The 16,533-nt window shown below is 60.2% G+C and overlaps 2 protein-coding genes across 4 annotated transcripts in view; one reads left to right on the top strand and one right to left on the bottom strand.

Moving 5' to 3' along the window:
• The window catches only part of FLRT1 (fibronectin leucine rich transmembrane protein 1), a 72,899-nt gene extending 56,447 nt beyond the window's left edge, over positions 1-16,452 (top strand). Inside the window, exons 1-2 of one of the 3 annotated variants that reach the window (XM_032357158.1) lie at positions 3,582-3,659; positions 11,325-16,452. In XM_032357158.1, coding sequence (XP_032213049.1) covers positions 11,370-13,394 — 2,025 coding nt within the window. In that variant the 5' untranslated portion in view covers positions 3,582-3,659; positions 11,325-11,369 and the 3' untranslated portion in view covers positions 13,395-16,452. Of the gene's footprint in view, positions 1-3,581; positions 3,660-6,562; positions 6,633-11,324 lie in introns of those variants that run through there. The other 2 variants (XM_032357159.1, XM_032357160.1) reach the window with 2 other exon arrangements.
• MACROD1 (mono-ADP ribosylhydrolase 1) overlaps positions 1-16,533 on the bottom strand; it is a 141,533-nt gene that overhangs the window by 88,836 nt on the left and 36,164 nt on the right.

The following is a 16,533-nucleotide window of genomic DNA, read 5'->3' on the forward strand; positions in this document are numbered from 1 at the left end:
CAAGGCCCTGGCTGTCACATGGGTTGTGCGACCTTGGACAAGCGCCTCCTTCTCAGTGTCATGGTCCTCCCTGCCCTGCCAGCTGTACTGGGCTGTCCCCAGGCCCAAGGGAGATGGCAAAGCAGAAATGACCTGGGAAAGGCGGAGGCAGTTTGTCCCCCGCAGACAGTGTCTCTGTGCGGTGCAGATCCGGCCCAAGTGGAGTGGCACAGACGTGTGGGATCGTGCACTTGGCTCCCTTTCCCCCTCTCAAGTTTCTTTTAATACAGTTATGATGCTATTACGTATAACAAAAAGTAAGACTGTAAGCATCTCAAGCACTTACGAATGCAAGCTTTTATTATGTTGACCCCAAAAATGGTCTGTTTGGCAGAGCTGAGACCTGGAGCCTGTCGGAGCAGGGAAAGCCGAAGCAAGGGGCGGCGGGCACAGACTGTCCTGTAGGGGGCGTACCTATGCGCTGGCCACAGGGGCCCTGGGGCCGAAGCGGGGCTCCTGGGGCAGAACCCTTGGACCGCACAGATTCGTTCTGTCCCTGCTCCATCGGAGCACTAGAAGGTCCACACGCCGCACTCACTGCGGCTTGGGCTTCTCGACCCCCTCGCGCACCCACTGGGGAAGGGAGATATTTGCAGGACGGCGCATTGACGTATTTATTCCTGGGCCTGTCGGGGAGCAAGGGTGGCTTCCAGCAGTTGCCGCTACGTACCCACACGCGGGAGGAGCTCTCCCCTCCCAGGCACAGCCAGCCAGGCCGACCCAAGACGGACAAAGTCGGACGGCCCCACCAGGGGCCTTGCTCAGACCCCATTTTTCTAAATGAGAAAGGAGAGTGGGGGGGTCACAGGGTGCATCTGTGAAGCCTCTACTGTGTACAAGGCACTGAGCCAGGTCCTGGGGGATCTGACTTGGAGAAGCAGAGGTAGTCCCTTCCTGGGGGCAGGGAGACCGCTCCTTTGAGGACACTGTGGGTTTATGGGACCACGGCCCCCCAAGGAGGAGGGCGGCCCAATGCAGGAGTGGAGGGGTGATGCTGGGCGGACTCTTGCAGGAGTGGGGACGGTGTGGGGGAGAGGCCTGGAGCAAGCCCTGCTTGGGCATTCCGGGGACTCCCGATGGACACCCGCAGGGGCTCCATAGGCTGCGGAGGAGCTTTGCCTTTATCCTGAGGACTGGGAAAAGGGCCCAGCGCTGGTCGGGGAGGGGGGGCAGGCGCCCTCCTTGATTCTTAACTTCAAAAGCGGTTCTTAGCAGTTCTCTGGCAGTTTTTTTCTGTCGTGGGGGATCAGCAGCCCTGGCCGGCTGGAGCCTCTGGGCTCCGAGGACACGGCCACCATCCTCCCGAAACACGGGGGCCCCCAGCCCCTCCGCTCCCACCCGCGGCACTACAAACCAGTTTCCCCACCCTGCCTGGCCAGGGAGGCAGATGACCTCACTGGACTGTCTCCATCTCTCCCTTTCATAGAGAAATTACGCTTTCTAATTGGATGAAATCACGCGGGGGTGACAGCAGTAAGAACCCGTGCCATAGCCTGGTACTCAATCCTCATGCAGGGACGGTCCTGACCTCCCCTCCTGCCCAAGAGCCCCCCACCCTTGGAGGAGCAGCACCCCATGTCCTGGCTCGCACCTCGGCTAGCAGCAGCCCCTGGCCATGCGGGACCCATGGGGCTGTCTGCTTCTTGGACCCCCTTCCTCCTGGGGAGGCGTGTCCCAAGACTCCCCACCGTGTACCTGGTCAGCCTGGTCAGCCCTGTCAGCTTCTGCCTGCACCCTACCCCTCGTCCCCTGTGCACCCCACCAGGCCGGGCGTCCAGGGGGCAGTGCACTCAGCCCCAGTCCGGGCTCTGGGCTTATGCAAACATGCACCCCTAAAGATCCCTGTTTTTATTTGTAACCATCCCAGACAACCAGCGTTTCTCAAATCAGCCACCTTCGGCCCGACAAAGGCGAGTGCCCAGATGCAGCTGAGCCCATCTGGATCCGATTTCAAACCAGAGCTAACACTCTCAGATGTGTCATAAAAGCCCTTTTCCAAAGAGGGGCTCCTGCAGGGGGAATACGGACCCAGGGCACCGCAGGGCTTCGGCATGCCACGCTAATGAGAGGCAATCCGGAGGGCTCGGTTTTGTTTTGGATTCTGAGGACCGGCCAGCCCTACCCCCCAGGTCTCTGTGGAAGGGGAGGATGGCCTTCGAGGGCACTGGGGGGCGTGGAGCCCTGACCCCGGGCCTAGGAAGTGGGGCGGCGGCAGGAGGGAGGCCGGGGACTCTGAGACCCAACTTCCCCGCTTCCCCGCTGCTCCTGCTTCCCACGGCGAGGAAAGGCAGTGCTGCTTCTGGAAGCCGAGGCCGCGGTGGCCCAGTTGGATCCTTTGAATGACATTTTGCGAGAGGAGCAGGTGCTGGGGGGAAGCGGAGCCAGTGCTGGGCCGGGCAGGCAGCCCCTGCACGGCCAGGAGCCCTCAGAACTTCTCTTCTCTTTCCGGTCCCTCCGCCCCCAGCAAAAAGAAACCGGGGAGCTTTGAGGAGGGTGCTCTGCGCGGCCCCCTGTTTGTTGTCTGGATTTGAGACACGCAGGGAGATGATGGGGAGTCCTCCCCGCCCCCTCCGGCTCACTGGAGAGCGGTGTTCAAGAATGCGGGGTCCAGGGGGATGGGAGGAGAGGGGGCCGCGGCCCAGGCTGCCCGCCCCTGCGTGGCTCCTGATTTCCCTGGGTTTAATCGCTTGTATTGTTTTTTGGCAGGTTGAGGAGGCAGGGAGTGGGTGAGCAGGACTCCTTTTTGGACAGACAAGACCAGGGGCTGAAGCAGGAATAACTCGCCCCTCCCCCCGCCTCCCCGGCAAGGAAACCTTCTCCGAGGCAAACAGGAGAAGCCAAGCAGGGCTGTGCGCCCCCCCCCCCCAACATCCTTCCAAAGAGAGGGATGCGGGGCCTGACGGCTCAGCGGCGCGTGTCCGCAGCTCCAGCCCTGCGGTGAACATCTGAACTCCTCAGCGGGGTAATGGACCCCCGCCTGCCCCCCCGGAGACGCAGCCTGAGTGGCAGGAATACCGAGTCTTTGGAGAGTGGCTCCCTCCCAGCTCTGCCACGCAAGAACGCTCTCGGCACCGGAGCCCATTCTGCCAAGTGACTTAAAGGGATTAAAAAAAAAAAAAAAACTTGGTGAAGAAAAGGGGGTAAAAGCCACGCGGAAGCCTTTCAGAGGAGGCCGACAGACAAAAGGGCAAAAGTTGAAAGGGGACAGCGAGAGGCCACCTCGGCAGGATGGACGCCGGGCTCTAGGGCATGCCTGGGGAGCAGGAGCCCAGAACCCCCTCGGGTTGTGCACGGGAGTCCCGGGGCTGCAGGGGGTGCCTCGGCAGGCCCCCCATGCATGCCCCTCGCTCCGGGGGGAGAGGCCAGCGGCGCCTGGAGCCCAAGGGACAGAGCGTGCTACCCCAGGCCCGCGACCACGTCTGAGCGTGAGGGGCCCCGCAGAGCAGAGCACGGGGCGTCCTCTCCACTCCCCGGGGCGCCCCTAGCTCCACGCAGCACCCCAGCCCTGCGGCCTGCACCTGAGTGCCAGGGCCACAGGGTCGGCATGTGAGTGTGTCCAGGCCCACCTCAACGGGAAGCATCCAGAACAGAGATCCCAGACAGGCCCAGCAGCTCAGGAGGTAAGGCTGCAGACGGGCTGCGGGTGGCCCGGGAAGGCCCAGTGGCTCCTCGTGCCGGACATGGCTGCTCTCTTTCCCTCTGGGTTGCACTGGGGCATCAGAGCTCCCCGGGTCTGCAGCTCTGCGCCACAGCCCCACACAGACCATCGGGCAACCAGCAGTTTCTGCTTGCCAGGGGAGGGTTCTTCTGCTACCTGGCGGCATGCTGTACCCCCAGGTGGGTGGGTACGAGGGTTTTCTGGAGTAAACCACTGCTCCAGAGCTGGGGTGGGGGGGTGGGGGATGGGGTTGGTGTCTTACTTTGAGCCCCTCTGAGTTCTGCCCAAAGCGGGCAGTCGTGAGGCCTTGGGGGAGGCAGGACCTTGGGTGACACTGGCCAGGGCACCTGCTGCCCTCCCACTTGGCTGGGAGGACCCAGGTTGGGGTTGGGCCAAAGCCACCACCCGAGACCTCACACCCGCTGGTCCTCAGGCATCACTGCTCTGGCTTCCAGTCAGCCCTGCTGCTGGGGAGAGTGGCTTGCTGGGGGCCCCGGGATGGGCACACAGCAGGCCCGAGCACCCTCATCCTCACTCGAGCAGCGAATGGCCAGGGCGGGGCAGGTGGAGAGCTGGGTCCTGCCTGGGGGCAGGGGGATGGCTCCACTCTTCCGGGCTCCCCAGAGGCCCGGAGGGAAGGCTTGTGCCTCCCTAAACACAAATTCCAGGCCACTTCCAGCAGCGGCGCCCAGGGCAGGGCAGGGAAGCCCCAATTCATTACCAAGATGGAAAATGACACTTCTCTGCACGCTTCCCCAGGAGAGGGGCTGATTTATGACTGCGCCAGGGCCCGGACATTCGTCAGCGCCGCGCGACGCGCACGCCGTCTGCGGGGGCATTAATAGCCGTGTTATTAGCCACCGGCGTGAAGGATGCCCTGCGGATCGGCTATTTGCTGTTATTTATTATGAAGGCGCGCCAGCCCAGCAGCGGGGCCGACGGGCGTCACCATCGCAGGGAGTCTGCGCTTGGCCCTGTCCACCTGGACTCCCCTCCCTCATCCCTACCACAGGCTCTCCCACTGTCCCATCACTTGCCCCTGCTCACCTCCCAGCCCCGAGGAGGGGTTGGGGTGCAATTCCTGGAGCCCACAGCTGCTCCCCGGGCCTGCACCCCTAATATTTATGGAGAGTCTGCTCAGCGCGGGACTCTGCCTATGGTGAGCTGTGGAGCGAGTGTCCTTTCATCCCGAGGCAGAAAAGCAAAGAGAACCAAACTGGGGGGCCAGGAAGACATGGACTGGTGCCGGATCCCTCTTGTTACGAGCAGTATGACCTTGGGCACATCCCTTCCCCTCCCGGAGCGCGCTCCCCCACTTTGTGCGCTGAGTACATAGGCCAGCTACAGAGGTGGGGAGGTCCTGGAGGGCCTAGCCTGCCGCGGGCGCTCCCTGGCCAGCTATTGCCACTAATGGGGCCCCCCATCTGGCCGGAGGGGTCTGCAGACCTGCTTGTGGGGGGAGGCAGCCCCCATGAATCCCTGTGTGAGCAGTGCACCACCGCCCCCCGTGCCAGTCCTCTGCCGAAAGGGTTTGAGAGTTCAGGGCCACGGTCAGAGAAGGTGAGCACCGTGGGGGAGGAGTGTCTGCGGCTGCTGGACCAATCCCTTCTGCCCTCTGGGCCTCAGTTTTACCTCCCCTGGGAAAGGCAGACAATCTCCAAGGTCCTATGACTCCCCGATTCCAGAGTTCTGGTTGCTGGGGGGGGCCCACCCTTGGGCGTCTCTGTGAGGTGGGAGGCAAGGGGCCTCCCAGAACGTGAGGCTGACCTGAAGGTAGAGCTATGGTCAGGCAGTGCCAGGCCAGCCCCCCGCTACCAGAGATGAGCGGGGCGGGGCGGGTGGGCAGGCAGCCAGACGTCTTCCCCAGGTTTCTCCCTCTGGGGCTGAGCAGGGCCCCCTGGGCAGCTGAGAGCGCAGGAAGAGCACTGGACAGCGAGTCCAAGGCCTGGGTCTGTGTCCAGTTCCTCCACCACCGGTGGCACAGTTCAGACCAGTCAGTCCCTCTTCCTTTCTGGGCTACTGGGCCGAGGGTGCCTGGGTGGTTATCCCCTCCAGGGCTGGGGCCGAAGTGGAGCCAGCCTCTCTCTTCTCTCCCACTGCCTGTTTCTAGGTTTCAGATTGCGGCGGCCTTCCTTTTGGCGTCTTGGTTCACTCATAAATTCACTCACTCATTGACTCATTCATTCATTCACCAGATGCTCATCAACACTCCCCTGCCAGGCTCTGGGCTAGGCTGGTGAACGGGACAGAACGTATCTTGGTTTAGAGGAATTTACATTCTGGTGGGAAAGTTTGGACAATCAACTCAGGATAAGTAAAGAAGGGGATCTCTCCAGGAGCAGGGCCTGCGTGTGGGAGATGCCGCACAGCTCCCAGGGTCAGGGGAGAGCACCACCAGCCAGCTCCCAGCCTCTGTTTCATGATCCTGCTCCTCTCTCTTGGCCCCTGGCTGCCTGGATCCTGCAGGCTGCTGGGAAGGCCAGCAGCACTGACCCTACAAACCCCGGGGTCCCCTCCCCACTGCCCGTCTCTTCCTTCCTTCTGTTCCCTGCCCCAGAGAAAAGACATCAAGCCCCTCTTCTAGCTTCTGAAACTCCCCTGCCCTTTCCTTTTACCTTCCCCAAAGGAATAAAGCCTGCGTCTAGGCAGCCTGACTAAAAATGCGCGCAGACAGACAGAAATATCAGGAATCGGGATATCTTATTAAATAACGTGGGGAGAGAGGGAGAAACAAAATTACACATGTCCCCTTTCATCTCCCCACCCCCTCCCGGCCCTGAATAGTTTAATATCGAACACTGTTATCAATATAATTAACCTCCTAAGACACAGTTTTAAAGTCTTGTTTTTTTAAAGGGATTTGCATTCTCTGAAGTTCAGGACATCCAGCCGCCCGGCACCGCCCAGACGGCCTACGCAGCGAGGTGAACTCGAGGTACATTTTTAGTGGATTTGCATACCTGTCTGCAATTACCGCCAGTGATAACAGCTGATGCATAATGCATACAGCATGAAATTAGAAAAATAATTAACTTTAGGTTTTAAAAGAATCCCCTACCACCAACCCCGGCCGCCACCCCACTCCGCTCCCCCTTTTTCTACAAGTTCTCAACGGCACCTGTGGATGAGAACTGGGGCAGTCCCGGGGCTCGGAAGGGCCTGGAGGGTCATGGCAGACGACCCCCTGCCCGAAGGCGGTGCCTTAGATGCGTGGGCTTAGACCCCCCTGGCCTGAACAAGGGCTTGGAAAAGGCCCACTCCCCAGAAGTTCCAGCTCGCAGTTCCCATCTGGATCTGCCTGGGAGCGCTGCCTACCGCTAAGACGGGCATGGTCCTCTGTTGTGTAGGCTACTCTGCAGGCCCTCTGCTCAGGCCTGAAAACAGCCATCGCTTATCCTCCCAAGACCTAGGATAGGCGGATCACTAATAGTCCCATCTTACAGAGGAAGGCCTGAGACCCAAGGCCCCCCTCAGGTAGATGGAGATGCTGGACTGAGCCCGGGCGGGCCCCCTGGGCTACTGGCCTTACAGGGGTGGGGATGGGGGACTTCCTGGAGGTCGGAGGGGTGGGGACGGGGGGGTGGGAAGCTCTTCCAGTCCCCCACCTTGTGGCCCACCTCCTATGGTATTGCTTCGAGTTAAGCTGGAGGGGTAGTGCTGGCTGGTGGGGAAGAAAGCGGGGGTCCCTCACTAATTTAAACAAAGGTTTAATTTAGGAGTCATCATGGGTGTGGAATGAACTTGTCTTGGTGAAGCTCCTTTTGGGGCCAGGGTCTCCTGCCTTACCCCTTCTGGACTGAGGAACTGCTTCTGTCCCCAGCCTGCCCTACATACCCTGCCCCTGCCTCGGGCCCGGCTCTTCTGGGAAAGTCCTGGTGGCGGGGGGCATAGGAAAGGGAAGGGCGAGGGGCTCCCTGGCTCAGCTGTTTGGGGAGCCCTGCCAAGACAGGTGGGCAGTTGCCCGGAGAGGGTCATGGGAGCACCTCGGGGTCCCTCCCCGGGACAGGGTGAAGCAGCCCTTCTTTCTAAAGCCACTTGGTCCTGTGCTAGGCGCTTTGCACAGCCCCTCCGCTGTTGTCTTTCCAGCAGGATGGTGCAGATGAGGAAGCTGAGGCCCAGAGACGGGTCGCCGCCAGGCACACCGTCAGGGACTGGTGAGGCAGGATTCAAACCTAGCTGTGCTGTCCCCTCCCTGCTTCTAGTTCACGTGCCTCCTTCTTGGGGTGAGCACCACCTGGAATTCTCAGATTCCCAAAGTGGGGGGCTGAGACCATGCCCAGCACTTCGGGGGACCCAGCGTCAGGGCACCCCCATGCAAGCTGCCTTCACTGCCTGCCCTACCTTCCCTCTGCTGCCTGGGACCTCCAGCTCCTTCCAGAAACATGCTCGGGCCCCGTGGGGTGCTCACGGCTCACTGTGCCCCGGGAGCCTGCAGCAGTAGCCACCAACTCCCAGCCGGCATGCCAGGGTCTATGCTGGGCCTCGCGTCCTGCAGCCGCCCCCTGCGTGTTGCCCTCCCTCCAACCTCCCACTTCCCAAGGGGAGTCCCCAGAAGTCCCTGGGCCTCTGGCAGCCCCAGCTTGTTGGGATGTGGGGAAGACACCAGGCTGGGGGTCTCCAACAGGGATGCGCCGCCATCCAGCGAGCAGATAAACGTCTCCCACCAGTGAAGTGGTGGTGAGCAAAGCCCACATGGGGCCGGCTTTGTAGCAGGTCAGGGAAAGCTTCCCAGAGGGGACTCTAAGCTGAGGTCCCGGAGGAGCAGAAGCTGGCCTGGCAAGGCAGGAGCAGGGAAGAATGTGTTGGTGTCCCAGATCCGGAACAGCGCGGAGCAAAGGCCCAGGGGCTGCATAAGGGAGGTCAGGGCTTGTAGCAACTGGTGGCGGGTGGGGGGTGGTTTGCATCTCAGAGTGCCAGGGGGACCGAGGCGAGAGCTAAGCTGTGGGCTCCGGCCACTCACACCCCGTCCCTGGGCCTGGAGAGTCCCCAGGTAGAGAGGCTGGAGCATCCCAGGGTCACAACAGGAGGGCCCAGCTATAGGACCAGGGTTTCCACCGTAGCCTGGCTGAGGCAGGATTGGGGCTGAGGAAGCACAGGGGAAGGTGAAGGGGACCCAGCATCACAGCAGTCGGCAAGGAGCCCCTGTCGGGAGCCTGGAGGTGGCACAGGCAGGATGCGAAGCCAGGTTTCTCTGTCCTGGAAGGTGGCAGGAGCTAGTGACTGAGGGAGAGCGCCAAGAATGATGGCCCGGGCTCCCCCTTGGTGAATGGGGGTCTGGATCCATCCAGCCTGAGCCACCTCCCTTCTCCATTCCCTGGCCCCCAGGGAAGGATCCTGCTGTCCACCATGGTGCCGGCGGGTCATAACTCCCATCAGGCTGAAGTCTGCAGAATCTGCCCAGCAAGTGACCCCGTGGAAGATGGGCGATCTACCGGGTTTAATTTGATGGCCTCATAAACCGTCAAATACACGGCAAAGGAATAAAAGGGCCACCTGGCACCGGGCATTAAAGGCTGCTCTGGGAAGGCAGGCTCTCTTCCTTCCCACCCCCCGCCCCCCCTCCCGGTCCTGCCCCGAGCTGCAGCCTTGGGGAAGGGGTGGCAAGGGCAGGCTCGAGCCAAGATGGATGAGGCCTGCAGACAGGGGAAGGGAAAGGCCTTGGGTCCCTGCCTCCCAACTGCTTCTTGGTTATCCATCAGGCATCTCTGAAAGGTGCAATTTAGACTCTATTATGATGCCAGGGCTTCCAGAGGCTGAGGGCTGTGGCCATGAGCTGAGCGGGCACGGGGAACTGATGTCTGCCAGAGAATGTGGTGGCCGGCCTTGGCTTTGGCCTTAGCAAGGCTGTCCCACCCTGCTCAGGGCACCGGTGGGCTGGGGCCACCTGCATCCCATGTGTCAGGTCTCAGCAGCCGACAGGTCAAAGAAGGTGTGTGTCCTCCGGCCAGATGCTGGGGCCCTGGACAGAGGGACTCAGACTTGACCTCTGAGAGCGAGGCAAGGTAGCCTTTGAGCAGGCTTAGGCCTTCCTGTCCCCCACACCTGCTCCAGCCCTGCATCTTTGCTCCTAAGCATCTTAAGATGGGACATCCAGGCTCTACAACCCTCCTGAGGATGCGTCTGTAAAGGGGGTTGGGTGAGACCCGGCTGGTTGGTCCCCCGGGGCCTGGGTTTATATCCCTGTCCTCTGAAGGTGGGCATGTCCAGGTGTTGGGGTGCTCCTGGATCTTCTGGACCACTAGACAGACGAGTAGGAGGATGGATGGATGGATGGATGGATGGGTGGGTGGGTGGGTGCGAGACCTAGGGGAGGAGGGGTTGTATGAAGAGCAGTTTGCTAGACGGAGGGGAGCGGTTCCAGGATAGAGAGGGACAGCCAAGGGGGAAGGTTTGACACTGGTTGAGAAATGGAGACATTCAGTCCCCGGGGCATGAGAGTGAGGTCCCCTCTGACTCATTTGGTGACCAGGTCCTGATTCTGCTCTGAATGCTGGGCTGGGCCGGATTCAGGCTGGGGCCTCGGCTCAGATGCAGGAGGCCATGACTGCGTCCCACCACCGAAAAGCCTTCATGAGCCTACAGTTATGTGGCAGACCTTTGCCGGCGGCATGAAGACACCTCCCCAACTGAGAAATGAAAGATCATTTCTCTTTAATTGATTTTTTACCACTATGAACAGCGAAACAATAGGAGAAAAAATCTAGGCTGCAATTTTTCCATTTGTGAAAACCGAAATTATACCTTGCTGCTGATTCCCTCGGCATGGACCCCTCCCCCCTTTTATTTCTGTCATTTCTTCAAATGCAAGAAAACAGATAAAAAATTTTTTCTTTTCCAAATAGCTGCAAGTTTTGTGACTGGGGAAGGGGGTATGGTGGGGACTGATTTCCCACACAACACGGGACGAGGAGCTAGGGAGGGCACTGCGGATAAAAAGGGTTTCCCGTAAATACATAAGAAAGTGATCTCGCTGACACCTCGTTCTTCTGTCTGTAAAACCCGTGGGTGACAAATAGGACATGTTTTAAAACCAGACAATGAAGCTCCTTGCTCTCCACTGCTCACCAGTGGCGATTCAGCGGCCTCTTTTCTGTGGATTCCACTGACACCCCCTTCCTTGTGCGCTCACGGGCCTCACGGAAACGAGCGTTTCCCTCAGACCCTGGGAACGAGCCAGACGGGGATGAGAGTTTCCGTTCCAGTGAGAAATGCAGGCTCGAGATCCATAAAACACACCTTAAATCCATCCCATCAACATTGACCAGCCACATTTAGCATTAGCCATAAAGACTGGCTTAGTATGAAGCCTCCAAAGAAGAAACAGACACTGCAGAGCGGCTTTCACTAAATTAATCTCACCCGCGGCTGGACATCACCGCCCGGGCGGACCGAGGCTGCGGCCGCATCATTCACAGACATCTTTGCCCCCGATGGGTTTTCACATTGGCCAGATGTCGTTAGTGTCTGACCCTGGCCCAAGGGATCACCCGGGACGTGAGGCTGGCCCAGGAAGGGTCGCAGGGCCAGCGCTTAGAGGCTTGACCTCTGTGCCGCAGCGACCCCTGCGGCAGCAGGCAGGTGGGCGCCGAGACTCACTCTCACCGTCCGTGTCTTGTGCTCCCTGCAGGTGTTGAGGCTGATCAGGCGGGGCCGGCGCCCCCAGCCATCCACCATGGTGGTGGCACCACCCACCGCCACCGCCACCACCACACCCGCTGCCACCGTCACGGCCACCGTCGTGATGACCACGGCCACCATGGACCTGCGGGACTGGCTTTTCCTCTGCTATGGACTCATCGCCTTCCTGACGGAGGTCATCGACAGCACCACCTGCCCCTCCGTGTGCCGCTGTGACAACGGCTTCATCTACTGCAACGACCGGGGCCTCACCTCCATCCCCACCGACATCCCCGACGATGCCACCACCCTCTACCTGCAGAACAACCAGATCAACAACGCCGGCATCCCCCAGGACCTCAAGACCAAGGTCAGCGTGCAGGTCATCTACCTGTACGAGAACGACCTGGACGAGTTCCCCATCAACCTGCCGCGCTCGCTGCGGGAGCTGCACCTGCAGGACAACAACGTGCGCGCCATCGCCCGGGACTCCCTGGCCCGCCTCCCGCTGCTGGAGAAGCTGCACCTGGACGACAACTCCGTGTCCACCGTCAGCATCGAGGAGGACGCCTTCGCCGACAGCAAGCGGCTCAAGCTGCTGTTCCTGAGCCGGAACCACCTGAGCAGCATCCCCTCAGGGCTGCCCCGCACGCTGGAGGAGCTGCGGCTGGACGACAACCGGATCTCCACCATCCCGCTGCACGCCTTCAAGGGCCTCCACAGCCTCCGGCGCCTGGTGCTCGACGGCAACCTGCTGGCCAACCAGCGCATCGCCGACGACACCTTCAGCCGCCTGCAGAACCTCACCGAGCTGTCGCTGGTGCGCAACTCCCTGGCTGCCCCGCCGCTCAGCCTGCCCAGCGCGCACCTGCAGAAACTGTACCTCCAGGACAACGCCATCAGCCACATCCCCTCCAACGCGCTGGCCAAGATGCACCAACTCGAGCGCCTGGACCTGTCCAACAACAACCTCACCACGCTGCCCCGCGGCCTCTTCGACGACCTGGAGAGCCTGGCCCAGCTGCTGCTGCGGAACAACCCCTGGTTCTGCGGCTGTAACCTCCTGTGGCTGCGGGACTGGGTGAAGGCGCGGGCGGCCGTGGTCAACGTGCGGGGCCTCATGTGCCAGGGCCCCGAGAAGGTCCGGGGCATGGCCATCAAGGACATCACCAGTGAGATGGACGAGTGCTTCGAGACGGGGCCCCAGGGAGGCGCGGCCAACGCGGCTGCCAAGACCACGGCCAGCGACCGCGCCTCGGCCACCACACCCCAGGGCTCCCTCTTCACCCTCAAGGCCAAGAGGCCAGGGCTGCGCCTCCCCGACTCCAACCTTGACTACCCCGTGGCCACGGGTGAGGGCGCCAAGACCCTGGTCATCCACGTGAAGCCCCTGACGGCGGACTCCATCCGTATCACGTGGAAGGCCACGCTCCCCGCCTCCTCCTTCCGGCTCAGCTGGCTACGCCTGGGCCACAGCCCCGCCGTGGGCTCCATCACGGAGACCCTGGTGCAGGGGGACAAGACAGAGTATCTGCTGACGGCGCTGGAGCCCAAGTCCACCTATGTCATCTGCCTGGTCACCATGGAGACCGGCAACACCTACGTGGCCGACGAGACGCCGGTGTGCGCCAAGGCCGAGACGGCAGACAGCTACGGCCCCACCACCACGCTCAACCAGGAGCAGAACGCTGACCCCATGGCGGGCCTGCCCCTGGCGGGCATCATCGGCGGGGCCGTGGCCCTAGTCTTCCTCTTCCTGGTCCTGGGGGCCATCTGCTGGTACGTGCACCGGGCCGGGGAGCTGCTGACCCGGGACCGGGCCTACAATCGGGGCAGCCGCAAAAAGGACGACTATATGGAGTCCGGGACCAAGAAGGATAACTCCATCCTGGAAATCCGCGGCCCCGGGCTGCAGATGTTGCCCATTAACCCTTACCGCGCCAAAGAGGAGTACGTGGTCCACACCATCTTCCCCTCCAACGGCAGCAGCCTCTGCAAAGCCACGCACACCATCGGTTACGGCACCACCCGGGGCTACCGGGACGGCGGCATCCCCGACGTAGAGTACACCTACACATGATGCCTGCCGCGCCGCCGGCCGCCTCCGCCCCAGCTCCCGCCGCCTCCTGGCCTGGCCACGGCGCGGCTCCGCCCGGCCCGCTGCCATCCCATAGAGCAAGGAGAAGGAATGCCATGATGACTTTCCTAGCAGAAAGCAAAGTTTGGGAAGGGTAGACACTTTTGTAGAACACAACAGCAGAAACAAGATCTCTCTCTCTCTTTTTTTTTTTTTAAAGAATAGAAGGCAGGAGGGGGATTTGATGTTGCTGAAGACATAATTTATACCAAATTATGCCTGTTGGGGAGGGAAGGACTAAAAATAATATTGCAGGAAGGGTTGGGTCAGGGTTTTTCGTTTTTTTGTTTTTTCCTGAACTGGAAAGCTACTACCTGTACAGCGTCTGTGTACGCCTCATGCTCTGTTCAAGGCCGTCACAAAAGAACCGTCAGAGGGAACAGCCAACACGCAAAGCCCCCACACAGCTCTCGCTGCCGGCTGCTTGTGGGTGACAACGACATGACGGAAGGTTTTCAGGCTCCTCACAAAAGAGAGGGGGAAGAAAAGATCTTTTTGCTACGGAGATATTGTCCTGAAACCTCTTCCCTGGCTCTTTCCGTATGATTTCCCTTACAGATTTGCAGAAAGATCACGTCTTTCAGTGCATTCTCTGAACAATGGTGTAGTCAATTAAAAAGCAAACTTTCTTTTTCCTATACCGAAGCCCTCTTCAGTTCCGTGCACCACGCTCCGTGGATGGCCCCCGGGGAAGCTGTGGCTTCCCAGCCACGCAGACGTGCGGCTATCTACCTGTCGATCTCTCTGTCATGTCTCTCGGTACAGATGGGTAGATAGAGCCCCATTTACGGTCCTTACTACTGCTTGGGTCAGTTCGTACAGTTTCCTGAGACAATAGAGTCATGAAAATGTTGCTCTCTCCTAGAAATCATTGAGTAAGTAGACAAAGCGTGTTGGGGGTGGGAGTGGGGAGGGGGGACAATGCTGTTCCTAAAGGCGGAGGTGTATCTGTCCTGGTTGGGTGGCCAGGGAGACCCCGGGCAAGGGGTGCCCGCGGTTCAACCCTATCTCAGGTCGGCGAGACCTGGGCCGCGCTCTTTTCTGGTACAGACAAAAGCGTTCTTTGACGGCCAGTGTCCTCGTCTCTCTCCCCACTGTCCACCCACCCCCAACACACAGACGCAGTCACCTCGACAGTGACTTTCTCTTTCCTCTGTGCCATATGCTTCCTCCTGGGACAGGTAATTGGCGCAGGGACTTTTTTTTTTTTTTTTATCCAGCTGATTAGACCTAATGGTTTCCATGGCTGCTCAAACAAAGCCCAGAAAAAGACATGAACGTTCTCCGAAGAGCCCCGGGAGACAGCAGCCCCCCGAACGCAGAGCCTCAGCCGTACCCACCCCCGGCACTCTGCTCTGGAGAGGGAAGACCAGACCTCCAGAAATACCAGCTCCAAAAGGGTACTGACCAGGGCCCTCGGAAGAATTCAGGTTTTATTTCCTAGCCCCCCACCCCAGAACTGGGTTACCATCACTCATCAGCGGGCGGTGTGGTTTGGTGAGCCATGAGATTGAAATGATAATGGAGAGAAGGGAGGCATGGTGCCCAGGGTTCTGCAGTCTCCTGCGCCCTGGCCCTTGGGGAGCTTGGGCCACCACCTGTCAAAGTGCGCCCAGGTGCTGTGCCAGGGAAGAGCCACATCAGATGGGAGACACCGGCCCGAGGGCAGGGGAGGTCGAGGAGGTGTCCAGCTCTGGCAGAAAGAGGATGCTGTCCAGACAGGCCCGAGGGCTGGCCACTCACTGGTCATGGAAAGATGTGACTGGTCCCTTCAGGGAAGAGGCAGGGGTTGAAAGGAATGGCCGGAGAGCTGTGTGAGCAGGGTGGGGGGGAGGCGTGGCCCTCGCCCACCAGGCGGGAGGGAGGGTCTCGCCCCGCAACAGGGAGGCCGGCTCCCCAGCCCCAGGGAGAGGCGCAGGGCCGGGACACACTCCGCTCGAAACTAAGTCTTTCCCCTCCCCTTTGGTCCACTTGAATCATTTTCTCATACAATGAGATCAGGAGAGAGATTTTTCCAAGCCTTAATTTCATGTCTGTGTGAAGGTCGCCCTCCCTTTGGCTTCAAGCGCCCGACACAGGCCAGTTCTGGCAGCTAGGGGAGGAGTAGAGAGGGTATGTGAGGACTTGGGGCACTGGCTCAGGAAGAGGGGAAGGGACAGAAGCCTGAGGTCCCTGCTGTTTCTGAAGTGAGGTCTCCTCCCTCACGGCACCACCCATGCCTTCTACCGATGTCCCAGGCCTTGGCCTCCTCACGGCCAAGTCCCCGCTGCTAACATGCTTGGGTCCCCAATCTTACTCCCCTTTCCCCTTGAACACACCAGGAGGAGGTCAAATTATCCCCTTAGAGGTTAGGAAGGCATTTGGGGGACAATAGGTGAACCTGGAGTCAGCCAGTGAGGTCAGAAAGGCCTGCAGGCCTGGGTGGTCAGCTTCCTTCCCTACAATACAGATCAGGCCAGGCCCACCTGTGGTGAGGTCACTGGGGTCTCCCGCTCCCCGGGGGCTCAGACAGGGGCTCACCAAGGGCTCGCTGCAGGCGTCCTCCTGCCTGTAGGTGCTGAGGATGGAGACTCACCATCCAGGCCCTGGGGTCTGCTCTCAATTTTCCTCTGCTCAACATCAGACATCCACACGGAGGTCTTTCTGAGAGCAAGCCCCCGAATGTCTGCTGCCTCACAGCCCCCCAAGCCAAGGAGTGGGCCTGAAGTCGGGTCCACGCTGAACCCCTGTCCCCTCCTGGTCCAACTGCTCTGAGTGCCCTCATAAGGAGAGAGATGCCGCAGAGCTATCCAGCCTCCCCAGCCCCCGGCAGCATGTGAGGACACAGGGCTGGTGGAGATAAGCCCAGGGCCCAGGCTACCTACTGCTGCTGTCTAGAATGCCCCTTCCATGGGCGGCCGACCTGACCTTTACAGCCTCTAACTAGCCAGAACAACCTCGTTGGCCTCAGCGTCGACGAGTGTTTTCTGTGGCATTTATAGCAGGTTTTAAGTTTAAAAAAGAAAAAAAAGAAGAAAAAGAGCCCATGACACTTCTTTGGTTAAGTGGTTTACCCTTCGTGGTAATTAGATGTAGTGATTAG

This window comes from Mustela erminea, chromosome 9 (assembly GCF_009829155.1).
Source record: "Mustela erminea isolate mMusErm1 chromosome 9, mMusErm1.Pri, whole genome shotgun sequence".
Classification (NCBI taxonomy): Eukaryota; Metazoa; Chordata; class Mammalia; order Carnivora; family Mustelidae; genus Mustela; species Mustela erminea.